Here is a 10,625-nt window from a genome sequence, read left to right as displayed (position 1 = left end):
TGGCATGAAAATGTTCTAAAATTGATCATGCTGATGGTTATACAAACCTATAGATCTATTAAAGACCATTTAACTGTATACTTTAAATGGATGGATTCTATGGCTTGTGAATTACATCTCAATAAGTCTGTTATTTAATTGAAAAAAAGGAATGGTCCATACTCTCAGAAGACAGGGATAGCGATGAGCATCGTTACCCAGAGTTTTGACCTTGAGCAGATCTATTTGAGGAGCACATCCTGAACCTGGGACATGTCCTTTTTGTTCTTGTTCTGTGGTTTTGATGAACGCATGTCTGTGCATGTCTGCTCTCTTCATCTGGGGGCGGGATGAAGAGGAGGCCCACAGGAGGCAGGGCCCACCTTAGGCCTGGCTTAAGGGGTGGGGCTGAGGTGGCGGTGCCCAGAGAGTGTGGGGGAAAGCTCAGGACAGGGGGACTTTCGTGGGAAACCAGGATATGTGCTGCTGGAGTCTGGATGGGTACCTCTTTGGGGAGCTCCCAGCAAACGTCCGTTCCCCTGCTTAACTTCATTCGTTGTCATCTGAGCCCACTGCTTTAGTTTCTACAGTGTTTGCTCATTCTCTAAATAAACGCTTAGATGTGGGAAAGTTAGAAATGAGTAGACGTTTGAATGATGTTTCATAGTTTATTTATATGATTAGTTTAAAATTACATCCTTTCTAAGCCGGCATGAATGTATGAGGCAGGCAATAATTATATAGTGACTTTTACTCAGGTGTTCCAGAGTGTTTTGAAAGTGCTTATCCGGCTTAGAATATGATTTGCAAATATTTTCTCCCATATTGTAAGTTGCCCTTCACTGTCGATGGTGTCTTTTATTTTTAATCCCAGAAGGAATTCTTATTATTTTATTATAATTTAAAGCTCTTTTTAGTGTGACTTACTTTTTAAAAATCACTCTGTTGAGGTATGACTGACATATGAAAAGCTGTACATATTTAATGTACCTCAGTGAGTTTGGGTGTAAGCATACATTGATTATATCCTTTGATGCACAAGTTTTAAGTTTGATGGAGTCCAACTTGTATATTTTTTCTTTTGTTGCCCGTGTCATATATGCCTTTTGATTGCCTTCTGGTGTCATATCCAAGGAATTATTGTGAAATTCAATGTCATGAAGCTTTCCTCCTGTGTTTTTCTCCAGGAAATTTACAGTTTGGGGTGTTTGATTTAGGTCTTTAATTTGTTTCGAATTAATTTTTTGTATATGTGTAGGATAAGGATTCAACTTCATACTTTTGCACGTGGATATCCAGTTTTCCCAGCACTATTTGTTGAAGAGTCAGTCGTGTCCCCATTAAGTGGTTTCTGTTTCCTTGTCAAAGACCATTTAACTACAGACATGAGGGTTTATCCCTAGCTCTCTATTCTGTTCCATGGGTCTATATGTTTCTCTTTATGCCAGCACCATATTGCATTAGTATATAGCTTTGTAATATATTTTGATATCAGGAAGAGTGGATCTTACAACTTTGTCTTTTGATTTTGACATTATAAATTCCAAAATAAATATCTTTAATTAAAAGTTGATGGGAAGTCACCATTTTATAATCATTTGGACAGATTTCATAGTCAGATGAAAATAGAACACTGTGCAAATGCTGAAGGTATTGGGCATTTGAGATAACTTACCTCGTTTCAAATGCAAATTTTGCTTCGGTCATAAATTATACAGATTTGTTATTATGTTATCCAGTTATACAAAATAATTGCATCTACCTGTCCTCTATATCTATAGACTTGATCTCTAAATTTATTCTCCTTATCCTTATTTTTGTCATAGAAAGTTGAAAGTTTTCTGTATAAAAGAAAATTGCTTGAATTCTCACCATCTAGAAATAATCACTGTTGATATTTGATATATAATGTCCTTTCCATTTTTTAGGGCAAATATATTAACATAAATTTTTTGGCTGCATTGGTAAATAATCTGAAAGACTCTATACTGAAGTCTTTTTCTACAAAATAGAATTATATTATTAACACTTCTTTTTTTTCACTTACTGATATTTCATGACTTAAAAATTATGCGTGATAGATCTGCATCATTGTTTCTAAAGGCCGCCTATAGTCCTTTGTTTTGGGTCTGCTGTGGTCGGTCACGTTTACTGTTGGATATTAGGACTGTGCCTAATTGGCTTTTTTCATTTATATACAGTACTATGATTGCATCTTTACACATACAGCTTCACCCATCTGATGATTTCTTTAGGATATATTTCAAAAAATGAAATTATTGGGCCAAGGATGTAAACTATTTTATGAGTTCTGATGGCATATTGCTAAATGGCCCTGCCGCAAGCGGCAGCTTATATTCCCACTGGCGACAGATACACGTGCCTGTTTGCCTATGCTCATACCAATATTTTCTCAATTTTCTAAGTAAAAATGGTGTATTTTCATTGCAGTTTATATTTATTTGATTAGTGATGAGGTTAGACATCTTAATGCTAAATTTTTAAAAATTAATTACATCATTCTTTTTAGTTTTAATTATGAAAATTAAAAAATTATGAAATGGTATGCTTTTGGGAATTCATGTTCTTCGCCTGTTTTTTGCTTTCACCATAATGATTTTTTAAGTTTAACGTTCTAGACTTAAGTTATAGACAACACTATGATTAGAACCATTTTTCCATTTTCTTTTGCCCATTAACTATATTAATGATGCTTTATTTGGTTTTGCTCTTGAGGAGTCATTAATAGTGTGTGTGTGTGTGTGTGTGTGTGTGTGTGTGCGCGCGCGCGTGTGTTCATTCAAAGCTGTTAATCTCTTCCGTTCTGGCTCCGGGGTCTCTTGTAAACACTACAAAGATGTCCCCATATCGAGATTGCCTAAGTATCTCCCTACATTTTTCCATTGCTTTCATGGTTTGCTTGACTATCTTTGTCTCTTAATTTCAAATGTTAAAAACTAGTACTTTATTTATAAGGCATTTTATCACTCACCTTGGTTTCACATTCCCTCACCAGCACCCCCCACCTCAACACAGAAAAAGCGAGACTGAGTAAAAGCCACAGTTACGTTTAGTGGAATTGGTATTTCCTAAGTGTTCACTGCGTGCTCAGAAGGCTTTCTAAGGATGTCTGTCAAAGATATTATTATATTTAAGCCTTTGAGAACCTTTTTCTTTTTTTTTTTTAAATAGAACTGGTAATGGAGACTGCCAGTGATTTATGATGCAGACCTGTTTACTGCCATTGCGAGCTTAGACGAAAGAGCTAATGAGCATTATTTTCCTTTCTCTTCTAGATTTTACAGGAAGACAAAACTTGTTGGTTTTCAAGACATGGAGTGTGTCCCTTGTGGAGACCCGCCCCCTCCTTACGAGCCACACTGTGAGTGATCTTCACACAAACACGGGCTCTCGGCCTCTTTTTTTTTTTTTTTTAAGATCTTTGTTCAGTTGGCAAATGGAGCAAAATCTCTCTCTCCCGTGGGGCTTATAGTGTGCACTCTTTTCTCAAGCGTCCAGCAGGACAGAAAGCCTTTTTGTCGTGTGTCTCAGTCAGCAAACTGTGTCCATTGATTGGAATCTCAGAGTGAAATACAGACGTTTTGCCGCTGCTGTGTTCCATTCAGACTCATCTTTCCTTCTAGATATTTGACCCAGGTGCATCTCCAGTTAACCAGGTGGTCCAGACCCTAATGAGTGCTGTCTTTGTGCCACGGCCCCATGAATTCCTGTGTTTTCCCATCTCATTCCCCAGACACTGCCATGTAGTGTCTTCTCTGCCATTCCAGAGACATTCCCCTCCACGAATCACCCGCACTAACTAATAATGTATTGTTAAACGGACTCTTAGTTCGTTTCGTTCACTCTTTTATTTTTCTCATTTAACAAATAAATAAGAGAAAACCCATTACGTGCTAGGAATATAACTATAAATGACAAAATCATGCCTGTGCTCTTCATACTGATTATCACTTCATCTTTCTGGCCATACGTTTTTTTCTTAGCTATCAAAGGTATGAGGTTCAAGTTTGAAGAGGAGGAAGAGTGGCTTGTCTCTCTTCTCAGTCTCAAGTACAAATCTGACCAAGGAAAACCCATAGGCGTCAGGCCAGGAGAGAAGTGGGCAGGGGCCCCCGCCGGGGTGCTCAGGGCGCGCTGGTCTTTGCCAGGAGGGCTGCAGCGAGCTGCGCTTCTCTGTACGCAAGAATCAGGGGGAGGCAGGAGGGCACTCCATCCCATGGCAGGGGTCACCGTGCCTTTCCAGGACTATTGGTAATATCAGTGTTCGTATCTAGGGGTTGTTTTGATAGAATTTTCAATGCATGGGATAGGTCCTCCTGCTTCTTTCTGTGACAGAAGCCCCCTCTGAACTAATGGAAAGTCGTTGCATTATTTGATAAGGCCACAAACATCATGGAATTTTTCAGTCTTTACCGAAATGCGTTACTTTCTATTTTTCATCGGAAGTGATAGAAAAACAATAATAATAACAATAATAATTATAGACTTGTAACTTTTATGGAAATGTCTTTTGACAGTCATTTTTATAATATGCAAACATTCACCAACTAAGTCGTTGCAATTAACAAATGCAATGTCGAATGGCTGTCACCGTAGAGAAACGATGTGCTTTACTTAATTTTCTCAGTATCGCATCATCAGCCCACATTTGTCAATGAAGACACCAGGTCCAGAGAGGTCAATAACTTTCCATTGTTGGCCAGTAATTAGCAGAGACAGGATTCAAACCCAAGTCGGTCTAACTCCAGATCGTGTGATCTTTCCACACTGCTTACTCCCTAAGGAAAAACAAACTATCTACTCTGTCCTCTGTTGGCCGATGTAATCTACTGCATGTTGACTTTTTCTCGTATTGTTTGCTTTAATGTTCATCATTTAATGAAAGCTCTGAAAATCTAACATAGAGAAGATCCCAAAAAAGCGTTGTTACACTATGCAATCCATAAGCCAATTAAAATGGGGGCAGCAACCCGGTCTGGCCCATGAGTCAGCTCAGCCATCATTTTACCCAAAAGGCAAAGATTATGCTCCTCACTCCAAACTACCATAAAAGATTTAGTCAATTGGTATTGCTCAGTTTAGAATTGGAAAGTACTAAGGTGGTTGTTGTTGTTTTTATTTCGTTTAATTTGTTGGGTTTAAATCAAATATAATCTACTCATAAGTCTGAGACACTGGAATTTTTTGCCTTTGGGGATCTGACTAAGTTTGGACATCATAAATGAGCCTTTAAAAGTGGATTTCACATTTAACTTTTAATGCTTTGTAAAGCCCCAATTAAGTTATAATTTGAAAAGAAAAGTAACTAGTTTAACTCATATGTATAGATATATTTCTACATATATGAAACATTTTAGAAGGCAAAGAAAAATAAGTTATTTTTCGAAGTCAGAGATGTGTGTGCACAGCTACAACTAGCCTTCTGAATCACAAAACGACAGCCTGGTGGTCTTTAGTGAGTGTCAAGGAAAGTTTGCTGCCTTTGGCACAGTCCTTGGGAGTACTTCTAGAACATAACCAATCTCCTCAAAAGTGATCTTGACGTCTTTGGGGGGAATTATGTTAGGCGCCTTACGTTTTCATTTCTTCTACTTTGTGCTTTTCAACTTATCCACAAAAAAACCCTGCTTCCTTGGTGATTTTTTTCCCCATGGGGAGCTCCCGTATTATTTAGATTCTTAGTTTAGCTATAAGGAGGTGACACCACTCGAGCTGCCTCGAGTACTGGGGTTTGTTTAAAGGACACAGGTAGTAGTGAGAGAGGCTGGAACTTCTCAGAACCCGGGGGTAGCCCTTACTTGGGACCCCAGGCAGCCCTGGAGGCTGGGGGCCATGGCCCCCCAGCAGCAGGGGACTCTGAGTCCTGCGTAGTGCCACACAGCTGCTTGCTCAGCCTGCGGGCCTCTCTTCACACCTCCTGGTTACCCCCGATGTTGCCAATGGGCCGATTTGGTCTCCTCAGGCTCCCGAGGGAGAGAATCTGATGGGTCTAGTGAAATGGCACTGTGCCGCCAGGCAGAGCCGTTTCCGTTTACCTGTTGATTGAATATTCGGGTGTGGGGCACGCAACGGAGGACAGATTGACCCCAGTCCTTTTCTTCGTGGAGGGTGCAGCATCGTGGGGGCGGTCAAATAACGACTCACAGGGGAGACAGTATTCAGATAGGACGCATGTGGAGACGGTATTCAGTTAGGAAACACGCGGAGGTGGACGGTGGCTGCGTAGTCCCATGCCGGGAAGGGTCGCCATGCTCTAAGATTACAGAATCGGTGGTGACGCACTAGGGCAGGCTTTGGGGCTGTGATTTAAAGGACCTGCTGGAGGAGGATGAGCCCAAAAAGGAGACTGAACAGCGGGGCCAGAGAAGCTGTAGGAAGCCAGGGAGCAGAGCGCGGCTGTGCGCACGGTGAGCCCGTTGACGCTGAAGGTGGCCTTTTCACCCTGGAGGTCTTCGATGACACTGACGAGGGCCGTTTTAGAAGTAGTGGAAACAGAAGCCAGAGTAGCCCGAAACGAGAGGTTCGCCTGAGGGGAGAGTGGAGACGATGCTAGGCCTGTGAAGGCGACGCACGGGGAGGGGCTTCATCTTACTCAGCTGCGTAGGTGACAGGCACGTCTGCCTGTCTGCAGGTTGGAGGGCAGGATCCGCTGAGGGAGGTCGGCTGTTATATGTGAGAGAACAAAAAGGCTGAGCATGCATCAGCTGGCTGTCCCTGCGGGGAGAGAGAGCGCCCTACTGCACAGGTGAGCTGGGCTTGTCACTCAGTGGTCATTCTGTGGCCGTAGTAAGGCATTGTTTGCTCCTCGTGTGACATCTGAAGGGCTTCTGCTCCAGGGATGACTCAGGCCACCTCTGAAGCGGCCTCAAGACATCCGTTAGTTGCACCCTAACTGTGCAGTGCACAGCAAGCTACCGACACGTCTTTAAAAAGGATGACTGTGTTAGTAACAAAAAGAATTTAAAATGAAATGTTGTATTATATTTCTGAAGCAAACAAAAGTAACAACAGAAAACACAAGATTGAGAACTCGCCGTGTACCTGCCCACTCTCCAGGGGCCCACCCAAGGTCCGTCCTCGTGTGTGGCTGGTGTCACTGGCCAAGCGACTCGCATAACTCCCCTTTTGTCCCTGTAAAATGGAGCGATGCTTACCTACTGAGGTTGTCGTAAGTGCTAAACTGTCAGTATACGTGAGTCTCCTGGCGCCGGGCCTGGCAGCGGGCAACGTCTCCAGTCTCTTGGCTCCAGTGCTTCTTGGATGCCGCGATCCTATCTCCTAGCACTCAGAGGGAGCTGCTGTCCTGCGAAAGGACCGCGTGTCGGCCCAGGGGTATGGCATTCGGCCAAGGCGGTGGCTCGAGGAACAGCCGCGAGCTAGCACGGAGCGTGCAAGTGCCCGCGCCACAGGAAATGGCCTAGCGGGTGAGCGAGGGAACTTCGAATGGCTTCTCTGCAGCTCAGATTTGTGTCTCAGCAGCTTAAAGTACGTAAATATAAGTTTCTCTCTTGGAGGGTAAACCTTGTAAAGTGATTTTAAAAACAAGAAAGAGTTTCTATCCCTTTGACTCTTAAGAAGCCCTGAAGAGTAGGGTGTCTGTCAGAGGCAGCAGAGCAGAACAAGGCGTGGCCAGAAGTGTTGGATTCACATCTAGGCTCTGCCTCGTGCCCGATGGTGTGACTTTGAGCAAATCATCTCCCCACTTCGAACCTCTATTTATTCCTTGGAAGATGGGGATGATCACGCCCACGTTGGCAGACCTCAGATGGAACTAACTGAAGTCATGTCCAGGAGCACGCCTGCCACAGAGCGAGCTCAGTGACAACTACCTGCCCGCCGCCTGCCCTCTTCCCCGTGATGGCGGCATCCGCCTGCGCCCTCGGCGCTCCGTGGAGGGTATGGTGTGGAGACTGGTTCCCTGCAGGGAGGACTTCATGATGCAGCTGGCTTTGACATTTGTCTTGCTGGTCCTTTACCTCCACAGGTGGGTGAGCAGCGGATTTTTTGTGTTTGTTCCTTGACTGGCTAGACGACCAGGATGAAGAGAATCCACTTAAGGTGGCCTCTCTCCCCTCTGTCCCATTGCCTAAAGCCTCGTGCTTTAAAGGACCCTCCCCCCCACCAGATAATGTTGGAGGTGTGAATATAATTGATCAGTCCACCCATCAGTCACTAATAGCATCAGTTGGTGAGAATGACTGCTTGGACACCACAGCCCAAGGCTGAATGGCGACATCGCTGTAAATTGCAGGTGACTAAAAGGGACCCTTTCCGTAGAAATCCCTGCTTCAGGCTTGGCTCCTCCTCGTAGCTTCACTTCCTGTCAGCGTGGGCCGTGGGCCCACTTAGAGCCTGAAGGAGAAGTAGGGAGAAACACACAAGAAATTTTAGGAGAACTGTATTCTACCCTGGGCCTGATAAGAAGTGCAGATTTTGTGTGATGTCTTTGAGCAATGTTTACTTAATGTGGAACAAATGGCTTTGAAAAAATTCAAAGGGGTTTTCACCAGAGTCCAGCTTTATTCAAGTGTGTTTAACCTAGATGTTTGCTTTGTTCTTGGGGGCTTTGTAGAACAAGCCACGTGATTCCAAAGAGATAAGCGATCAGATAAGTCGCCCTGTGGGGGAGAGAGAAAAGCAGAGCAGTTGGCTTGAAACAGTTTAGGAATTTTTCATGGCTTAAAACGCTCAGAAAAGAGCAGGTCTCCGTGCCAGTAAGTAACAAGTCACATTATTAAAAAAGGGATTACTTTTTTCCCCAAAGGAAACTCAAAATGTCTTCTAAATAACAAATCAAAGCAATTTCAAATTAAGCTTTTGAAAGAAATATTTACCCATTCAAGATACTTTTCAAAGTTTGGTAGAAAAAAGAAATGGAGAACACTGTAAACGAAACATTTCCAACATCGGAGCATACAAAACAAAACACAGCGTTCTGATGGTTTTCTTTTGTCTTTTTTTCTATCTATACCACTGATTTAAAAAAAAAAAAAAACTATGTAATTATGCTGCACATATTATTTCGTATCCTTTTCATGTCAGTTAAAATTTTTTTCACATACTGTTCTCAGCATTATTTTCATGATATTGTTAAGTACCAACCATATAGGCATTAGGACAACAGTGTGGTTTTAAGGCCACATGCTCCCCACAATGCTGCTTTTCACATCTCTGTGTAGACCCTTTTCCATATTTACACACGAATGAATCGATACCCACAAGCGTGTTTATGGGTCTGCAAATATTAATATTTTTGTCTCGATGTGCAATGCTAAATTATTTTAAAGTAAGGGGGCCTGCTAAATGCCTCTTTTAGAGAAAACAAAAACAAATTAAAAAGGAAGTAAATTGGAAGCGTTTTGAAATCAGTACCAATAGGACTTCTCAGGCTTCCTCTAAAGGAGGAGGAGGTGAATTACACCTGCTGTTTCGGCAGCTCAGCTCCCCAGGCAGGACACCAGCTCCTGGCTCTCTCCAGCAGGCCGTCCTCTGCATCCTGCTGCTTCCTGAATCTGATCACGGTCAACGCCCATCAAACCGGATGCAGAAGCGAAGCATGGAGTCCAAAAGTACTTCACCTCTGCTTTGGAAAAATTACGTGATTTTTGTTGTGCCTGTATGTGTTTTGTTTCTGCAGCAGAGTTCTGAGGAGTTTGCTAATATTTAGTGGCCTGGCCGCCCCAGGACTTACTGGATCTTCTGCAAAATGGGTCCACAAAACCAGTATATACAATTAAGGGTTCGGTCGACTGAAGGGTTTCAAGTGGCCTGTGGTCCTCAGGCCAAGACTCGGCAGTGTCCGGCCGGGGGATTGCTGCCCTGTCTTGTTTTGATGGAGTCTTGCTTGGGGACAGTTTCGGGGACAAGATGGGTGTGACTGTGCGTCCTGAATGAATGGCTAAGGCAGCAGAGAAGGGGAGTTTCATAAAGAGAAGTCTCAGCAACGTGGCAGCTCTTTCCTGTTAAACTTTCGGGGTGGGGACAGGAGGACAATGCAATCGAAGTGAACTCCATGGCTTGTGGCAGACAGATTATTGCAAAGCCAGCCTTCAAACCAGAGATCCCCTCCTTTTACACTGCTTTATTTATTGGGTTAAGGTACTTTAGCTTCCTCTTCCTTCCACTCTTAGAGAGCTCCTCGCTTGCCCTTTATATCACCCCCTACCCTTTTTGTCCGTATTATGCGATTTCATTATTTTATTGAAAAACAAATCTAGGGTGAGTAGCAGTCAAAGGCGGCTTCCGTGGAAACTAAAGAGATGGTTTCCCTGCAGTGTCCAGATGCTGAGCCCGAGAGGGATGCTTTTTAAGCCCTCCCGCGGAACCCGTTTATTTTTTATGGGAAACCTTGCTCTGCCAAACTCAACAGCCCTGGTGGGGGGACGGAGAAGAGAGGGATGAGGCTGATAGAGGCAGAGAAGCGGACGCAGCAAGGAGGGATGGGGAGGAGTCAGGAACACTTCAAAAATCAGCCACAAGACCTGCAGGCACACTGTGATTCCTGCCATTAAGTGTAGGGCTGACCCTTGAAGTTTTCCTCTCTGGTTCCACTCAGGACGATAATTATACTTCTCGTTATTATTCTGGACACGAAAAAGGGGTGGAGATGTTCAGCTTACGTTCGT

The 10,625-nt window shown here is 43.4% G+C and overlaps 1 protein-coding gene across 1 annotated transcript in view; it reads left to right on the top strand.

Annotated features, from left to right (window-relative positions):
• The window catches only part of TNFRSF19 (TNF receptor superfamily member 19), an 82,132-nt gene that overhangs the window by 34,725 nt on the left and 36,782 nt on the right, over positions 1–10,625 (top strand). The window contains exon 7 of the mRNA XM_023531604.1: positions 3,276–3,361. Within this exon, the coding sequence (XP_023387372.1) occupies positions 3,276–3,361 (86 nt within the window). The remainder of the gene's footprint in view (positions 1–3,275; positions 3,362–10,625) is intronic.

This window comes from Pteropus vampyrus, unplaced genomic scaffold (genome assembly GCF_000151845.1).
Source record: "Pteropus vampyrus isolate Shadow unplaced genomic scaffold, Pvam_2.0 Scaffold71, whole genome shotgun sequence".
Classification (NCBI taxonomy): Eukaryota; Metazoa; Chordata; class Mammalia; order Chiroptera; family Pteropodidae; genus Pteropus; species Pteropus vampyrus.
Note: the sequence above shows the minus strand (reverse complement) of the source record. Positions and strands in the feature narration are given on the sequence as shown.